The following is a 20132-nucleotide window of genomic DNA, read 5'->3' as shown; positions in this document are numbered from 1 at the left end:
GGGGATTGTGGGTTTATAAGGGTGGGGGTGGATGGAGGGTTGGAGTTTGATTTAGATTTTTGAAGATGGTTTTTGTTTTTATTGTTGCATTAATTTGTTATTGATTTATGTTAAAGGGTTATTTTGGTTATGAAGGACTGACTGAATAATAGATGGATTTATCTCATACCAAAATGGTGTTTTGTTTTATTTATTGGTTTTTAAATTTATTTTATTTGAATTAGAATACAATGAAGGCTATAAAATTAACATGTAGGAATATGTATAGCTATGATTGTATTTAAAAGAATATTTTTATAATAAAAGCAAAAAAAAAAAAAAAGAGCCGCCGTCTAATGATCACAAGGTTGGCAGATCGGCGGTTCGAGCCCCGGCTGGCTACATGTCGAAGTGTCCTTGGGCAAGACACTTAACCCCAAATTGCTCCTAGTGAGCGGGCCGGCGCCTTGCATGGTAGCTTGGCCGCCATTGGTGTGTGAATGTGAATGTGTGTGTGAATGGGTCAATGAGAGGCCGTTGTAAAGCACTTAGGATGAAGGCGCTATATAAGTGAAGTCCATTTACCATTTACCATCCAATACATCACAGGAAATACATCACAGGAAGTCACATGTCAATACATCACAGGAAGTCAGCTGTGTTTGTCCTTTCATCGTGTTTAATGAGAAGTTGTCAGAGGAACATTAGAAGCTCTTTGAAACCCTTAACACTTTTCATCTGAATTCGTCAGGACAGCTCCTCTTCACTCAGGGAAGAGCAGGAAGCCACTGAAGATGTTGGCATTATGATTTCTAGTATAATGCCAGCCTTCAGGGAAGCGCATGGTGACCAAGTCCCCCTCGTTCAGCTGGAGAGTCAGACCACTGGATACATACTGATACCCTGCATACGTTTTCGTTCCTACAAACATAACCTCATTGCTATTCTTATACAGGGACAGCGGAACATATTTTGTGCTGCTTTCTTCAAAGCCGGTGAATCTGAAGTAGTAGACTCCTCTCACTGGTGCTGTGAACTTTCCTGTATCAGAGGAAAGCAGAGAGAGATCAACACTGTCTGTGTCTCCTAGACACCAGAGCAACATGACTGTTAGTAATGGTGAACACAGTCCCTGTGGCTGACCCCACCACTGGTCTTATAGAGAGGAACACAATGGAAATAACGTGGGACTTTATTGTGTTCATCCTCCATAATTGTTTCCAACAGGGTAACCTTTGTATCATTTTAAGATTCACTAGTTTTTTATTAATTAATTCATCCATCCATTATAAAATTAATTTATAAAATTATAAAATATAACTCCTATTTTAGAAACTCTACACTGGCTTCCTGTTAAGTTCAGAATAGATTTCAAGATCCTTCTGCTTGTTTATAAAGCTCTCACTGGCACAGCACCAGAATATCTGAGAGACCTTTTGCTAGCATATCAGCCCAATAGAGCTCTCAGGTCTTCTGACGCTGGTTTTCTCAGTGTACCACATGTACAAAAGAAGACATTTGGTGAGGCTGCATTCTCATTTTATGCACCCAGATTGTGGAATGCACTGCCAGTTTACATTAGGGATGCAACCTCAGCAAATATGTTCAAGTCAAGACTAAAAACCCATCTTTTTAATATTGCCTTTAAATGACTAAATAATTACATTATGATTATATATTTATTGGAGCACTTTGAGCTGCAACGTTTGAAGGAAATAAAGTTATTATTACAGTTTTTCCCAATTGCTAAAACACAAAAGCCAATTCTCTAAACCAAATGACCAGTTCTCTAAACACATTTAATAAAACTAGCTCCCATTTGCCAAAACCATAAACACATTTCACATGAAGACACAATTCACAAAACACAATCCTCCTTTTCTCATGTCTAAACACATTTTGTCTTGCTAAAACACAAGTTGCAAAAAACTCTGCTCAAATTCTCAAATTAAAGCTCATGTGATGCAAAATGCTTGCCACAGTCAGCAAATTTTGAACACAATGAACACACCTAGCTTCATTCATTAAACATAACGACTCAAAATGTAAGACACTTCAGTGTTTCCTCCAGGAATTTTTACAATGGTGGCGGGTAGTGCTGACCGCGCGCGCACGCGCATGAAACGCGCACGCGCGCTCAAAACAACGACGTAATTTCAGCCAAAACTCGAGGATGGCCCAAAAAAATAAAATGTTTTCCTGTACTTCTCCCGTGTGTCTCTTATTGTCTGTGTCTGCATGTTTTTCCAGCATGTAATTCCGTTGTCAATAAAAACAAAAACACTGATCTGACGTTTTTTTTCACAACGTTATTACTTGTCACTTTAAGCCCAGGAGGGAGTTAGCGATTAGCGATGTTTAGCTTAGCTTAGTTTAACAGAAGTATCTTCACTTTTAACATGACTTCCCGTGGTCGTAGAGGGCTGGTCGACGGCTTAAAATGACCGTGTAGACCTGTAGACCTTATCCAGCTATAGTCTTGTGTTTCTACCCCGGGCATAGCCGGTGTTATTCACGGACAAACACTCCTGTTAGAGTGGTTCTAGTACACTGGACATAGGTAACACATAGAGAGGCTTCTCCTCTCTCTCTCCATCCTACACTACACTACACTACGCATCCTATACTACACTACACTACGCTAGCTCGCGGTGTTCGGGTGACAGCCAGGGCGCGTTCGTAAATACGCTCTGGGGGGGGGGGGGGGGTATAGCTCCATAAATAAATTTAAAAAACATCACACCCTGAACATTGTTTTCAGTGAGTATTGTTGTGTGTAATGGATCCTCTGTAGTGTTTGCATTGAGTTGTGATACAGTACAGTAGTGTACATGTTACGGTACATGTGGGAATACAGTACATGTGGGAAAACTAGGGTTAGGGTTAGGTGCTAGGGTGCTAGGGTTAAGGTTAGGGTTAGGATTAGGGGTAGGGTTAGGGTTAAGGTTAGGGTTAGGGTTAGGGGTAGGGTTAGGGTTAGGGTTAGGGTTAAGGTTAGGGTTAGACATGCCAGCATGTACCAAGTCACCCTAGCACCTAACCCTAACCCTAGTTTTCCCACATGTACCGTATTCCCACATGTACCGTAACATACATACTGTATTTTCTGTAGATTTACATATTGTTCATATGAAACACACACATCTATGAATGCCCAATACTCTACAGTGATATATTCTGAGAACAGATACTGTAAGGTTTCTAAAAATGTGCTTTGGCAGTTGTGAAAAAAAAGAACATTCTCACACACTGAACATTGTGTTTTCAGTTGTTTTGTTGTAGTCTGTAATGATGCATATAGTGTTTACATTTTTGAAGGCTTTGAGCAGCTGTTTTGGTGTGAAAGTTTGAGTTTTGAAGAGAGAAGGTGTGGTTTTGCTTATGTAGCTTTAGAAAAGTGTGTTGTGTTTAGAGTTTTGGGAAAATGGAGGAAAGTTTTGTGAAATGTGTTTTAGCAATTGAGAAAAACTGTATTATTATTATTATTAATTCATCCATTCATCCATCCATCCATTCATTCATTCATGCATTCATTCATTCATTCACTCATCCATATGTGTGTATTGGTGTGTGTCAGCAGTACCTGTGTCTGAGCTGTAGGCTTGGCCGATGTTGGTGATGATGTCACTGTAGACGATGACGTAACCAGGAGGGACGTTTCCCTGCCTACCACCTAACACAGCAGAGAACGCCACCTTCGGTCTCTCTGTGAACACAAGGGAATAACACATGGATATTTCCTTTAAAGCAGCGTACCATCTTACAGGTCAAAACTATTCATTATCATGATATTGTGCCCACAGCAGGGTTTCCGTTAACCGGTAATTACCGGTCTTTGTCCGGTAAAATTTGTTGAAGTCCGACAAATTGAAAACTCGTCGGACAAAATGTCCGGTGAAAATAATTCCCTCTAAACACAATTTGAATACAATTCGCTAAAGTTCACATTTTGTATTCAAATTGGCTTCGGGCCACCATTCTCAGCTGAGCACCAAACACACACACACCCACAACACTGCCCGAGAGAGAAGGACCCGCCCCCTCCAGCCAGCCTATAGGCTAACCAAAGGGGGCGGGTCCTTCTCTCTCGGGCAGTGCCGCGCGTGCACGAGTGTGTGTGTGTCCAGTGCCCAGCTGAAAATGGTGGCCCGAAGCGGAAAGCCTTAACTTTATCGCACAATAACAAGGATAACAAACGAAACGGACAACATTTACACTAAGATGGAGACAAACTTCAGCGATATGATCTAACAGCCGGTCTTCAGGACGACATACAGACCCGTATGAGCTTACAGGGCTATCCCCTAAGTATGATTTGACAGGCAGCTAAACGAAATGCCTTCCCAACCAGCGAGACCTGGGGGGTGTTCCATCAACGTCGCCAAAGGAAAACCTAGGCCCACTTCGCCAAGTCCCGTGAGACTCTTAAAAAGATCCAGGCATATCTTGATAGATCTCGCGAGACTTGTCAAAACAAGCCCAGACTTTCCTCCAGCGACGTCGATGGAACACCCCCCTGGTTATAGAAATGACGTTGTTTTATTGATAAAAAAAAAAAAAGGGTAAAACTGGAAAGAGAAAATAGAAAACTCACATTAATCCCAAACAATTTAACAAACTTCAGTTAACGTAATGTGGAGTCCGTTCATTGATCGATGCTGTCTGTTCAGTTCCCAGTGAGGCGCCCGTTCAGCGCTGGACATAATGGCATAGCGCGCATGCGAATCATGTTATATTATTATATATTATATAGCTCGCATCTAATCGTATCGGATGAGAAATAGACATTAAATGGCATATATAGGCCGCTACACAACAGTAATCACCGCGACAAACAGCTATATTAGATTTGGAAGAAAAAAAAAAAAACATTATATTTTAATATGATGACCGGAATATATCACGTTTGTCCGGTAAATCGAAATCTTCCCGGACACGATGTCCGGCGGCAATTTTTTCTAACGGAAACCCTGGCCCACAGGTGGATCCGAAGTGATATAAAGAGCTTACCTCGATCAATTCTCTTCATCGATATCACGTTTTTTTCACAACTTTGCATGCTATACGATGCCACCATTTTTTTTCCGAGACGGTACACACGGCCTAAGTCACATCCAGTTTTCTCCAACTGGAGAATGTGTCATGTCCGGTTTCAACGCCGAATTTCCATACCATTGGTCGGCCAACCCAACCCCCCCCCCCCCAAAAAAAAATAAAAATAAAAATAAAAATATGATACATGAGAAAGGTCAAAGATGGTGCCAACATATCTCCAAATGGCCTAAACATATAGGTGTCCGCCTAAACATACCTGTACTAAAACAGGTACAAAGTTGCATTTGCTCACATTACTAGCATCGACTTTGGCACAAGTACTAATAAGACCCTGGAGTACTGATTCCTAGATGATTTGGGCTTGGTCATCAGGTTTCCAAGGTGATATTCACTGTAAAAGCTGTTGTTTTTTTAGGCGGAGACTGAATTTGAGATGTTTTATAATGTTCTAGCTCTATTTACTCTGACACAGTAACATAGATGTTGATTCTGACACTTCTACAGCCACCCCACAGGTGTTAGCTTTCATTTGATAACAAGATCAGTATGAAGGCCCTTGTGATTGTGGAGATATTCTATATTCACTGTGGGCATGTCATTTCGAGCAGAAAACCAGAAAAATGAGGTGGATAAGATCTGGCTAAAAATACATACTACTTTGGAAAAAATATATTCTGAACATTAACCACATTGCCAAAGGAAACAGTAAAGCATTGCATGATTTTAATAACACGGTTCTGAAAGTCAGTGTTTGTCTCACCTTCATTCACTCTCTTCAGTTCCTCCACCTGGCCCTCGCTGGCCGTCACTCTGGCTGTCAATGCTGCAAAAGAAGAAAATCACTGTTCATGAATTCCACACAGAAATGTGTATGTGAGGGAGACACAAACCGTCTTTAAAACAATACAATTACGGTAATGAACCACATTGTAAAGAAAATCCTTTAAAACCATGTCTGTAGGTTTTCATCTGGTATGTACCACAAGTACAACATTAGTCAGTAATATCTGTATATTGTCTGACCCTCGCTGACCTCCTCTCTGGTCCCTAGGACTGACAGTTATAGGAAGCATCATCAGAATAACAATCTACTTCTATACCACAACTATTCATTCTGATTGGTCCAGAGGCTGTGCATGCAGTAATGATTAATTAATTACAATTTTACCATTTAGCTGACGCTTTTAACCCAAAGCGGCTTATAATTACAAGTGCTAAGTGTCTTACTCAAGGGCACACTAGTGGTGGTGTTCCTAGGACTTACTCAAGGACACACTAGTGGTGGTGTTCCCAGGTCTCACTCAAGGACACACTAGTGGTGGTGTTCCCAGGTCTTACGCAAGGACACACTAGTGGTGGTGTTCCCAGGTCTTACTCAAGGGCACACTAGTGGTGGTGTTCCAGGTCTTACTCAAGGGCACACTAGTGGTGGTGTTCCCAGGTCTTACTCAAGGGCACACTAGTGGTGGTGTTCCCAGGTCTTACTCAAGGACACACTAGTGGTGGTGTTCCCAGGTCTTACTCAATGTAACTGTCGTAGTAAAGAGGTAATAATAATGTTCTTATTTTCTTACTGTAAAAAGATTCTTATTGTAATGTATTGTACATATTGAAATGTATATGTTATTGTTGTACAATTATGTGTTTATTTTGTTTATCTAAACGTGTACGTGTTGACGTCACCTCGCTGTTCACGTACCGTGGTCTCGCGATGAGACGGGATGTATATATATAACTCGTGTAGGCGTCTTCCGGCACTCATGAAGAGAAGTTTGATGTGTAAGACGGTGTTTAACTATTCTAGCTGCACCAGAGGTTCTGAGTAGAAGGCGCACACGGTATGTTGTTGTTTTGTTTGTCACTGTTTTACTGTGCATTTTGATTTAAAGTAATTTCTCACATGTATGTGAGGTCGGAACGCCGTGCTGGCTGGTTTCAATGTGTAATTGGTGTTTGTTTCACTTCACAGTTTTTCACGGTGTTTGGTGTGTACGGTGTGCACACAAAATAAATAACATCAGTACAAGAATCGTGGGCTGCTTGTCTGTCTATCAGAAGAATACCAAACTGGAGCAGTTACACTCAAGGACACACTAATGGTGGTGTTCCCAGGACTTACTCAAGGACACACTAGTGGTGGTATTCCCAGGTCTTACTCAAGGACACACTAGTGGTGGTGTTCCAGGTCTTACTCAAGGGCACACTAGTGGTGGTGTTCCCAGGTCCCACACACACACACAGACAGACAGACACACACAGGTAGAGAGACAGGCAGAGAGGCAGACACACACAGAGGGTTGTGGTGGGGCCGAGAGGCAGACAGAGAGAGAAAGGGAGGAGGGGGGCAGACGCACTGACGGACAGATGAATGGACACACACAGAGGCAGACACACACACACACTGAAACACCTTAACATACATTACCTGCATTCTCTTTCTTCAGTTGGTCCACCTGACTCTCGCTGGTGTTCACTCTGGTCTCCATCTCCACCACCATGTCTCTCAGGACCTTCACCTCAGCCCAGAGGTCAGGACCCTGTCCCTGAGCCCCTGACCCAGACAGACAGAGCAGCATCACCAGCAGAGCTACAGCACCTCTCATTCTGAAGCCACGTCTCTTTACAATGTCACGAAATGTCTAAGTTCACTAACTGGTCCTTGGTGAGACAGACACGGCAGAGAAGTACTGACTCTGTTTGAGAAACGTCCTTTTATTGACATGAACCTTCTGTGACCTTATATGGTCGTGTTATTCAGTAGATACTTCAGATACAGATTGGTCTAGAGGCTGTGCATGCAGTAATGATTAACACACACACACAGGGCCGCCCCTAGGCATTCAGGTGCCCTAGGCGAGAGTATGATTTTATGCCCCCCCCCCAAAACCACATTTTTAGGGGCGCCACCCCCACCACAACCACATTAAGCCACCAGTACTGCCTCATCACCACCCACACACTCAACAGTAAAAATATGGACAACAATGGTTTCAAGACAATTTGTCTTTTATATTTTCTTTACAGAAATCAGAAAACAAGGTACAAATAAACATATTCAAACATTAATAGTGCAATCAGAAAACAAGCTACAAATATACATATTGGAACATATGTGCAATAGTACTTGGTTTAAAACCCAAAACTTTGGAGTTGGAGGGACTCCTCCGCCTTCCGTAGGGCCCATTCAGGCCAACAACAGTTCTCCTTCTGATGCAGCCTACAGACAGTTCCCAGTGTGGAGGGCCCTGGATCCCTCAGCCATCAGGTAGCCTACATATCCTTAAAATCGGACACGTCTGGACTTCCTTGCTGCAAAGTCATCTATGCCGGGCGGTGCATTTCACACCTAGGCCGGGCGGTGCATTTCACACCTAGGCCTTCAGTGATGTCCGACACAGTCCTACCTGAATTATTCTACCTCTTAATACCATCATTATGACGCCATGGCTCTAGAAACTAGACAGAAACACAGTATAACCGGGCGTTGCATCACCTTAACATAATCAGACAAGTACAACAGAGTTATATTAATATTTCCGAAGCATTTTTAATCAATAAATCCGCATTTACAATGAAGAGTGTGATCTTTAAGATCGCTTCGCTTGGATACTGTCAAAACTTTTAAATAAAAGGCACTTTTATCGTCAAGAAACGTGACAAAACAATTCAACAAGTCTCCTTGAGTACTTTTACTGCACAGCTGATTCACGTGCGCCACCCACGTAATCTCCACATCTCTTGCAACCTGCAACAGACGCATCAAACATTTATTTTATAAGCCTATATTTGTCATTTTAATTACCTATATATTAATTCGTTAATATTGAAACGAAAATAAAATGAATTTTAATTACCTATATATTAATTCGTTAATATTGAAACGAAAATAAAATGAAATAACGAAATAAAATGACAAAAATATATACAAATAAAATAAAAAATAAAATGCTTTGTACTCACCAAAACAACTTCATTTGAAAACAAAATCCATCCTCCTTTCTTTCCTCAGGAATACTTCAATTACTCTGTTGTAGAGTTTATCTGTACGCTTCAGCTCCATCAATAAGTGCTTTTCAATTGACATGGAAGCTAATGCTGAAAGCCGAGTCTGTCCAGTAGCATTTCTGGCATACGTTTTAAAGCACCGTTGCTTGTAAGTGCCCAGCCGTGCTTTGGTGTCTCGTTGCTCCCTTGGATAGACAACTCAAGTTTGCAAAACCAGTGTGGCTCCAAACACCCGATCGATCTGTTGCAAATAGCAGGCATTGCCAGCAGTACAATTTGCAGTGCCTTTCGGAGCCTGTGAGCCAGGGGTACCGCTCGTAGTTAGCGATCTGAAAGTGCCGGACAAACCCTTTTCCCCGCTGAGATAGGCTCGCTAGCGTCGGGGTTGGCCGTTCTCTGATAATGTCTATCTTTTCCTGGAAAGTTCTTCTAGAAAATGGCGTTGTTTTAAGATCTGCCACCACATCTGCCTCTTCTCCCCCTTCAGCCATTGTAGCTGATTGTAGACGGTATAAAGATACGCAAATTACCTTGCTACGCATCTCAATAGTGCGTATCCAATCAAAAGACGTTCTGGGTGCTGACATCAGATTGAGCCTTACAGCAGGCGCCGTTGTTGATTTTGCTCGCCTACTCTAAATCTACGTAGGTTTCCATTAGGTACGCCACAGGTGTTCTCGTCCAACGTTAAGTTACAGGTCGCATTCGCGGCACCGTTTGTTGTGCAGGCGGGCAGATTTGGGAGCCCCCTAGCAACACATTTTGATTGGATAAAAGCTCTAACATAAAGGCCAGCCCTCCAAATCTCAATTGGAGACTGGAAGCAGCGCAACCAAGAGGAAAGCTATGAAATGAAGAGAATAGACTATGGGGAATCATTAATACATATTTGTGGAAAAAATATATTAAAATAAAATGTATATTCTGATGATGTTTAGGCCAGCAGAGAAGGCCTTGCTGGCCCTGACGGCACACCACTGCATCATCAAGTGATATCTGCCTAGAAACCTCACGATTGATGCTCATTAATGCAAGTCCATTGAGACGCTCCTGAGCCATTGTCGAGCTTAGGTAGGTTTTCATTAGCTTCAATTTGGAGAAGCTCCTCTCTGCTGCAGCAACTGTCACTGGAATAGTGACAGCGATTCTGAGGGCCACCCACATATTTGGATATACCTCCTTCAGTTGCTTCTCCTGTAAGAAAGCCAGAAGTTCCAGGGTGGTCATTTTGGCTTTTGGCAAATCTGGGAAAGTCTGCATCTCCAGTGCCAGTTCCCTCCCATCCAGGTCTGACTGTCCACCACAGCTCAGGGTGTTGCTGAGTGTTTCGCACTTTTTTTGTCAACTCTACATTAGGCAAGTCAGGGAAGTTGACAAGCACCCCAAACTTTTCCTCGACTTCACCTAAGGTCTGGAATCGTTCCTGCAGTGACACAATTGAAACATCCACCACCACATTGAAAAAGGAAATTTCCATTTTCTTAAGTGCATCACTCACTTGCTCATCAGGAGACTCATAGGAAAACTGTCTCTTGGTTGTTCTCAGCCTCTTCTGCTTCAGAACAGCTGCCACATTCATATCCTCACAGATATCTTTGGCAGATGCTTGGGCAGAAGCAAATCCAGTGCCTCTGTAGCTGACCAGAGAGGCTTCTGTTTTCCTCAAGAGGTCAACTGCAACATCCAACTGCATTGACACTGATTGCAATACTTTGCTGACATGCTGGATTTGGGTCAGGATGTCATACCATACCACAGTACAGATTGCAAAGCGGTATGATGCAACCTCTTCAGCCAAAGATTGTGCCTCAATGTGTATGACTGGATCTGTGGCTTTGTCCCTCGCCTGTACAAGTGCATCTCTGACTTCTGCAGTCTGGTACCTTACAGCCTCGACGCTCTTGATCCGACTCTCCCATCTGGTATCTGACCAGGATTTCAGCGTTGTGTTGACATGGCTTTTTAAGATGGTCCTCCATCTCTGAGTGGAGGCAGAGAACAGTGTGAAAAGCTTCTGCAGGTAGCCAAAGTAGCCAGTGGCCTCTGCAGAGCTTTTTGCCGCATCAGCTACCACCAGATTCAATGTATGTTTGTAATGTATGTAAGCTCTTGGATTTATTTGCAGAAGTCCGGCTTGGACTCCCTTTCTCTTTCCTTTCATGTTAGCCCCGTTGTCGTAGGACTGCCCTCTACAGTCTTCAAAAGGGATGTTGAGCTCTTCTAGTCTCTTCAGAATGAGGATCGAGAGGCTTTCAAGGAACCCCATAAAATGCTCTTTTATTTGGGGGGTGCCCACCGTGCCCTCCATTGCAACAAATAGAATTATAACTGATAGTTGCTCTTTATGGCTCAAATCGGGGGTGCAATCCAAAATAATTGAGAAGTATTTGGATTTTTTTATTTCATCGACCATATACTTCACAATCTTTCCACCGATGCAATCTATTAATTCATTTTGAATCCTTGTTCCTAAATAGGATGTATGGATGGCTCCTCTTTCCACCTCAGCAACATGCTGCTTAAGGACTGGGTCAAACTTGGCCATGAGCTCAACCTCTTTCAGAAAATTACCATTATTCGGCTGATAAAGTGTGTTTGTGGTCCCCCTAAGGGCAATATTTCGCTCTGCCAACGACTGAATTATGGCCACCAACCTGGTCAGGACTTCACGCCACTTCCTCCTTTCAGCCTCCAGAAGTGCCATTTCTATTTTATCTATTGTTTGGCCCTTGTCAAGACGATTCTCCAGTTCCTTCCACGATGTCATGTGCCTAGAATGTTCAGGACTGTTCTCATGGTTTTTGAGTATGTCACTGCAATTCTTCCAGTCATCAAGTCCATCACTGTTGAGTTTGTATTCTTTTTGTGAGAACAGCTTGCAGCAGAAGCAGTAAAGACTATTTTTTTTTCTTGGAATATACAACCCAGCTTCTCTTGATTTTCTCTCCATTCACTAATGCTCTGTAAAAGTGGTGATGATGGCAACTTCTCCCATCCTCTCTTTTTGGAAATCTAAAGTCTGACGTAACTTGATATGGCCCTCTGCTAACTAACTCTGTCCTCACCTTATCAGACAGGGCTGGCCAGTCAGCAGGATCTGTAGGTGCTGCCTTGATAGACTCACATACAGGATATGTTCCAGATGATGCTGATGGGGTGTCTGCTGCAGGCTGTAGAGTAGTGCTTGTGGTTCCTTCACCTGCAGGCAAATCCAAACATACACCTCTAATGTCAACTTTATGACACTATTATGAAGACCTTATGATGGAGGATTCAAGTAAAGTGAATAAATATGAATAAATATGAAAAAAGTATTTATTAGTAGCACATCCATACTGTTACACCACTGCATTAAGTCCTTTGTGTCATTCTACTACATATAAAGTAGCACTGTACAAATAAACTTTATTTGATTTGACTAATGCCTACATTTAATTAGTAACAATGTCTATCTGTAACATTCAACAACAACAACAACAACAACAACAACAACAATAATAATAATAATAATAATACAAATAATAATAATACTAATAATAATAATAATGACTACAAATAATTGGCTGAACTTACATGGTGTAGATGGGAGATCAGATGTCCCTTCTCCAGCACCTGGGTCTGGGGGCTTCTGAAAGTATTTCCTCAGTGCATCTGGACAGTTATAGAGTAAATATTAGACTATTACAAGCTAAAACATTTGGTAGCTGCAGAGTAGGACTCATCAACAGAACCATCACCAGGGACATGTCCTGCATGTCATCCCTCCTCTCTCTCTCACCGCATCCTTCCTGTCTAAATCTCTACTATCTCTGTCAATAAAAAGAAAAAGAAATATGAGTGGGACTGCCCCACTCAGAGAGAGAAAAAAGAAAAAAAAGGACAAAAAAACGGTTTACCATGATTTAGCTAGCTGAAGTGAATTAGCTAGCATCAAGTGGGCTAAAACCATCTAAATTAATATCATACAGCAATAGCAAGGTGATTTGTTTGTTGTGAGCAGCAGGGACAAGCTAATATAAAATAAACATCATTATCACATCAACAGAGCTAGCTAGCTATGTTGCAGTGCAGCAGTGGGTATTGGGTAATGGAATGATGCTAGCTAGCTAGCGATTAGCGAATGTTTGCATAGCTTGATATTAACCAAAATAAGAAACGAAAATATTAATAAATGGACATTACATAGCCTACCTCTGTTATGTGTACGTTTCTCCTCCTCCTCCTTTCTCCGCTTCCTCCCCTGTGCACCCGAGAGCCTTTTCATTCTTGCTGATGTTTAATTTGTTAGCTGCTAGCTTGTTGTAATTCTCAATGAACGTTCAGAGAGGGCACGCGTTCGTTGCGGGAGGGGGAGGGGGAGGGGGAGGGGAGGTTCGCATGAGACGAGTGTCGCGAAGCGTAATCCGCTTGTTAAGTCTGACGTCAAAAGTGACGTTTAGCCATTTCCGAGTCCAAACCAGAAATTCCCTGCACCAGAGTACCTGTGAACTACAGCGATAGAATGACAGTTTAATCGTTTTTTAGACTCGGATCTATTCATACAACAAGGGACACAGCACTTTCCCGTTTTCTCCATATTGTCAGGGTATTTGAGCCTCGGAAAAGCGCTATATAAATATAAATTGAAAAAAAAGCGCTATATAAATATAATTTATTATTATTATTATTTCGGCATTTCGAAGACAGCGCCTCAGCCAACGTTGGACCCGGAAACACGTCACGACTTAACAAGCGGATAGAGACAGTAGGCATAGACATAAAATTCATTTCATCAGAGACAAAATTATTTAAATGAAAATAAAAATGCCCGGGGGGCGCCAAATGCCCCACCCCCCCCCCAAAAAAAAGGGGCATTTGGCGCCCCCCGGGCATTTGGCGCCCTAGGCGACCGCCTAGTTCGCCTATGCCTACGGGCGGCCCTGCACACACACACGTACACACAGAGACAGGCAGAGACAGAGAGAGAGAAGGGGGGCGCAGATGAACTGACGGACGAACGGACACACACAGAGGCAGACACACACACACACACACACACACACACACAGGCTGAGACAGATCCAGACACACACACACACACACACACACACACACACACACACACAGGCTGAGACAGAGACAGACACACACACACACACACACACACACACACACACACACAGGCTGAGACAGATCCAGACACACACACACACACACACACACACACAGGCTGAGACAGAGACAGACACAGACACACACACACACACACACACACACACACACACACACACACACACACACAGGCTGAGACAGAGACAGACACACACACACACACACACACACAGGCTGAGACAGAGACAGACACACACACACACACACACACACACACACAGGCTGAGACAGAGACAGACACACACACACACACACACACACACACACACACACAGGCTGAGACAGAGACAGACACACACACACACACACACACAGGCTGAGACAGATCCAGACACACACACACACACACACACACACACACAGGCTGAGACAGAGACAGACACACACACACACACACACACACACACACACACACAGGCTGAGACAGAGACAGACACACACACACACACACACACACACACACACACAGGCTGAGACAGAGACAGACACACACACACACACACACACACACACACACAGGCTGAGACAGAGACAGACACACACACACACGCACACACACACACACACACACACACACACAGGCTGAGACAGAGACAGACACACACACACACACACACACACACAGGCTGAGACAGAGACAGACACACACACACACACACACACACACACACACACACAGGCTGAGACAGAGACAGACACACACACAGGCAGAGACAGACAGACAGACAGCAAGAGAGAGGGGACACACACACTAATATTATCTATGGTAGAAGAGCAGACTACAGTCTTGCAGGTGATTGTGTAAGATATGTAAACAGCTGCTGGACCACTGTGAGGTTGTCCCTGAACGCTCTGGTGGGGGGTACGTTCTGGGTCCAACTTCACTCCGGCTCAGCAGACTTAGTGAGCATGTGTGTGTGTGGGTTTGTGTGTGTGTGTGTGTGTGTGTGTGTGTGTGTGTGTGTGTGTGTGTTATAGAATGTTCATGCACTAGAACAGCAAACAGTAAAAAAAACGTAGGGGTTGTAGACTTGAACTTGAACTACACCGTAGCCTGTCATTATTAACCCCTCCCACCCCATCTCCTCTCTTAGGTTCCAGGGCATAGAGCAGGTTACCCTTCAGAGAGGGGGTGATGTTGACAGCAGCCATTACAACCATTAGTAAGCTTTTAGCCTTTAGGAAAAAGAATACAGGATATTCTGAACCGTGTCATATATTTTGATTTTGAGACCAACACTACACAATACTTACAATACTCTGCATCCACTATGACTATACAACAATGCTCTAGAGTCTAGGCTGCTTGACTAGACAGAAACCAATGAGGGTTTGATAAACATTCATGAAATTCTCTCTGCTCAAGTCTTATTTAGTCTTTTAAAACATAGGGTGACACGTGTACAGTCCCTTGTTCACTTGCAGTGGAGAGGAACAGTCTTTTAGATACTGTAGGCTGGCAGTGTTTTCACAAGGCTTATATCCTTGAAGCCATGCTGCCACCTACTGGGTCAGCTGATGTAAGTGTCTGTGTGTGGTCCCGTGAGTGAGAGGGAGGGATAGGGGGAGGGGGAGGGGCCTATCCCTGAATACTTCACAATCGGCTCAGATCGACGAGCTAATGAGATTGGGGACAGGCCGTCCTCTGACAGGCAGCTAAGGTGCCGCGGTTGGTCAGCCGTCGACGACGCGACGAGTCATGGGACAGAAGGGCTACCGCTTCTCTCTGTTCTACTTCCCTGTGCAGGTAAGGCCTGTCCCCTGACATCTGACACACCTGGGCAGGTAAGGGCTGTCCCCTGACACCTGACACACCTGTGCAGGTAAGGCCTGTCCCCTGACACCTGACACACCTGTGCAGGTAAGGGCTGTTTGAAGAAGGGCAAAGTTTGGACAAACAAAGTTTGTGAGCATGAGAAGGGCAGTTAGCTCCTCTTACTGTTCTGTTTAGACACAGGCAAACCTGCCTACACAACTATCATAATAATAATAATAATAATAATAATAATAATAATAATAATAATAATAATAACTAGACAGGGACAATTCCTGTGGAAATTGTGAAGTGTGCTTGCCCCCCCCCCCCCCCCCCCCCCCACCCCCCCCTGGGCCACTCCCCTGCATCCCCGGCGAGGACCTCGTTCCTCTAGCTCACCCAGGGGCCAAGTTGTGGGGTTGTGTGTGTGTGTGTGTGTGTGTGTGTGTGTGTGTGTGCCTCTCTCTCGTTCTTACCCTACCTGCTGCTGGCGATCAGAGGGACACCTGTAAGAGTTAAGTGACAGTTGGTGGTTGCTACGGCAACGTGCTCTGACCAGACCTGCTTTTGTCTTTGGCCAGCTCTCAAACAAACGTCTGAAACGTAACAACTATTCATGTTTGGGCTTATATGTTGATATTTGAAGTGACAGTAAGAGTTGCTCTACGTTTCCATGTAAACATTGTGAATATAGACATACAATTGTAGCTGTGGGAGCAGTTTGCAAAATGTGTACAAAAAGTTCAAAAACGTTTTCTGCTCACTCTGTTCTCAAAGTTCCGCCATTGAATTTCAATGGCGATTTCTCTCCACAAAAAGTCTGTGTCTGTGTGTGTGTGGTGTGTGTGTGTGTGTGTGTGTGTGTGTGTGTGTGTGTGTGTGTGTGTGTGTGTGTGTGTGTGTCTGTGTGTGTGTGGTGTGTGTGTGTGTGTGTGTGTGTGTGTGTGTGTGTGAGTGTGTGTGTATGTGTGTGTGTGTGACAATAGCAACGAGAGTTGGAACGAGCCGCACGTTTTGACACCTCTCATGTCTACCTAGTGCCAAAACTGTGGGACGAGATACCGGTGCAAATTTTGCTATTATAAAAAGTTATATGTACAAGAACAATAAGTGCTGCTTGCTACTGCAAGCACACTTAATTACATAAGTATATTATTACCCTTGGGGATAAAATCAAACATCACAGGAAAATGTTTGTGTCTTTCAGTATTCACAGGTCATGTCATATTTCATGTTCTATTATACTGTGGATCTGGACTTCCTGTCTCTCAGTCACACAGAATGACAGTCAGGCTGAGAGGTTTGCTGTGTGCTGTCTGCTAGCATGTCTATCTCTCTCTCTCTCTCTCTCTCTTTCTCTCTCTCTCTCCCTCTCTCTCTCTTTCTCTCACTCTCTCTCTCTCTCCCTCTCTCTCTCTGTCTCCTCTCTCTCTCTCTCCCTCTCTCTCTCTCTCTGTCTCCTCTCTCTCTGTCTCGCTTCTATTGACTGGGAAGTGTTTCCCCTTGATTTAGGAGACCTTCAGAAGATTAGAGGGGAGAGGGAGTTGTGCTTGTTAGGCCAGGGCACCAAGGGGACAGAGGGTAGAGGCAGAGCCAAAGCTCCAGGCTTTGAAGACAGACTACAGAGGAGGTTTAAGTACAGCAATCCCTGTGAGAGCTCCACTCAGGGTGAAGGATGACAGCAGATGTTTCTGTCCTGCGCCGACATTCCTTTAGCTTCAGATACTGCTGCCTTTGTCTGAGAGAACAGTCAGACAGAATACATCAGTCTCCCCAGGCGACCTCAACCATTACATGATGCAATTTACTGCCATAAAATGCATGCATCCAAGCTGATTTTCATAGTCATGATTTGTTCGCGAGACTTAGAGACGCTTGAGACTGAAGGAACATGCCATGCACACACTCACTGACCACTTTATTAGGAACACTATACTAAATACTGGGTAGGGCCTCCCTTTCTCCTCAAAACAGCGTCAGTTGTTCATGGCATTGATTCCACAAGATGTTGGAAACATTCCTTTGAGATTCTGGTCCATGATGACGTGATTGCGTCGCGCAATTCATGCAGATTGTTCAAGTGCACTTTCAAGCTGTGAATCTCTCGTTCTACCACATCCCAAATGTGTTCTTTTGGATTCAGATCCGGAGACTGAGAAAGCCACTGAAAAAACACAGAACTCATTGTCATGTTCATGAAACCAGTTTGAGACGGCTTTTGCTTTATGACACGCATTTCGTGATAATGCACATGCATTATCATGCTGGAATTAGCCATTAAAAGATGGGTACATTGTGGCCATGAAGGGATGCACATGGTCAGCAACTATACTCAAATAGGCTGTGGCATTCAAGCGATGATTAACACTACAACAGCCATGTGAGTAAACAGAAATGTTTGCACTCTATCAAATTTCAGAACCCTCCTTTCATGACTTTTCTTAGATATGTGCGTTCTACCACCCAGTATCCTTACATTTTCAAAATCACATCAGGATAAGCTAATATAAAGCTATTTTGCCGTTTTTCTATGTAGGAAGCAGGCTAATTTACAAGCGGCCAACTAGTGGTCGTTGTGTGTAAATAGCAGCTTAGCATTGTAAAGAGTGGCTCTTTTAGTAGGTAAAAAAGGCACGGCTGTTCTAGTGGTTATTAACAGGTCCAAAGTGCTGCAAGAAAACATTCCCCACACCATGACATCAGCTGAATGATTGAGAACAGGTGTTCCTAATAAAGTGTGTATGTTTGCTCTAACATAATAGTACAGACATGTGTATGATATGTTTCTTCAGTCTCAGTTTTATGTGTGTCTTTCAGAAATCATTATGTCACTCATAACATGTCATCATGCTCTACTGTTGTTGCCCCAAGGTCCACTAAAGCCTGCTGTTACTGGGGTTGTTTTTGACGTTCCTTCTACGCCCCCAAGTGGCCTTACTGAGAACAACACACGTGTTTCTGACTTATCTGTATGCACTATACGCCAAAGTAGAAACAACACGCATATACCAAGATCTGTTGAATACAGTCCTAAATGCAGGAAAGCTCTAAGAACATAAAACATACTCTCTCTTGCTGTTGTTCCCATTATTTGCTTTACGATGCAAGACTCCACGTCTCCAGGCTTAAGTAAGTATGTAGCTTTGAGAACCGATGGTTCTCTCAAGCCTAATGGCCCTTAATCTCCTGTTTCCATAGCATGAGCAGGCTTGATGTACAAGTACACCCCCCTGGACATGACACTGGTATGTCACAGGGTCTTACACCCAATCCGACCCTTAATGCTGAGTGCCAAGCAGGGAGGCATCGGGTACCATTTTTTATAGTCTTTGGTATGACTCGGACGGGGACCAAACTCACAACTTCTCAATCTCAGGGTGAACACTCTAACCACAAGGCCACTGAGCTGGTTCATTGTTGGCTTTACTATCCAAGACTATCCATAGTCTTTGGTTTGCCTCAGTTAGGGTTAGGGTTAAGTTTTAATAGCAGAGTAATGAATAGTGGGTTTAGTGTCGAGTCTGAGGGGTGTTTGGTTAAGGGGAGTGGGGAGGGGGAGGGAGAGTTTGAGAAAGAAAACGGTTGTTTTTCAAGGGGGGGTAATTTTGCTTATTCAAGTGGGCTCCTTTCAGAAACAGTTTGAGTACAGCTCAGCAGGGATCACAGCAGACAAGCCACTGAATCCACTCGTTTTAACTCGAACTATATGACATGATATCCTATATATCTCATCTAGATAAGACATATATTTTTCCTATACCTTATTCTAGAAAAACATTGTAAGTATACAATAGCCTACAATAACTGCAAGTAATGGCATTGCAGTTGGCTCAACAACATTTTAAAGGATAAACATTCCAAACTAAGACTAACACAACCTCTGTCTTCTGAAAGGGCAGCAGGAGGTAGAAAAGACATGCTTATCTATGTCTCTGTCACACGCACACACACACACACACACACACACACACACACACACACACACACACACACACACACACACACACACACACACACACACACACAGCGCTGTTGTTCAAACTGGGGGTACTGTGAGAGTGGGGTAGAGAGAAGGCAGAGAGAGGCCAGTGTTGCAGCTAGGAGCTAGTGTGCAGTATTGAGGTGCTGGAGCAGGAAGAGTCTAACGACTAGTAAGTCTACGGGACGTGTTTGGGCTGGGTAAACC

General features: G+C 43.6%; 1 protein-coding gene and 1 long non-coding RNA gene across 2 annotated transcripts; both read right to left on the bottom strand.

Annotated features, from left to right (window-relative positions):
- Nucleotides 1-638: 638 nt before the first annotated feature.
- Nucleotides 639-7732, bottom strand: LOC308174141 (complement C1q subcomponent subunit A-like). Its single transcript, XM_080549208.1, has 4 exons — nt 7460-7732; nt 5795-5857; nt 3563-3685; nt 639-1020 (listed from the first exon to the last, which is right to left on the bottom strand). Exons 1-4 carry the CDS (start codon nt 7635-7637, stop codon nt 743-745), a joined length of 642 nt encoding a protein of 213 aa, XP_080405334.1. The 5' UTR covers nt 7638-7732; the 3' UTR covers nt 639-742.
- Nucleotides 7733-12103: 4371 nt separating this feature from the next.
- LOC308173794 lies at nt 12104-13432 on the bottom strand. Its single transcript, XR_013937911.1, has 3 exons — nt 13231-13432; nt 12613-12690; nt 12104-12238 (listed from the first exon to the last, which is right to left on the bottom strand). It is a non-coding gene; the product is annotated as an uncharacterized lncRNA (long non-coding RNA).
- Nucleotides 13433-20132: the final 6700 nt, after the last annotated feature.

This window comes from Nansenia antarctica (assembly GCF_963989245.1).
Source record: "Nansenia antarctica genome assembly, chromosome: 19".
NCBI lineage: Eukaryota > Metazoa > Chordata > Actinopteri > Argentiniformes > Microstomatidae > Nansenia > Nansenia antarctica.
This window is presented reverse-complemented; position numbering and strand designations above follow the sequence as displayed.

Bases quoted from the DNA above. Each gene is read 5' to 3' on its own strand.
- LOC308174141 (XM_080549208.1), bottom strand. From the start codon at position 7,637: ATGAGAGGTGCTGTAGCTCTGCTGGTGATGCTGCTCTGTCTGTCTGGG. The intron at 5,858-7,459 runs GTAATGTATGTT...CTTCTTTTGCAG, and splicing joins ACTGAAGAAAGAGAATGCAG to CATTGACAGCCAGAGTGACG. The intron at 3,686-5,794 runs GTGAGACAAACA...TTGTGTTCACAG, and splicing joins ACTGAAGAGAGTGAATGAAG to AGAGACCGAAGGTGGCGTTC.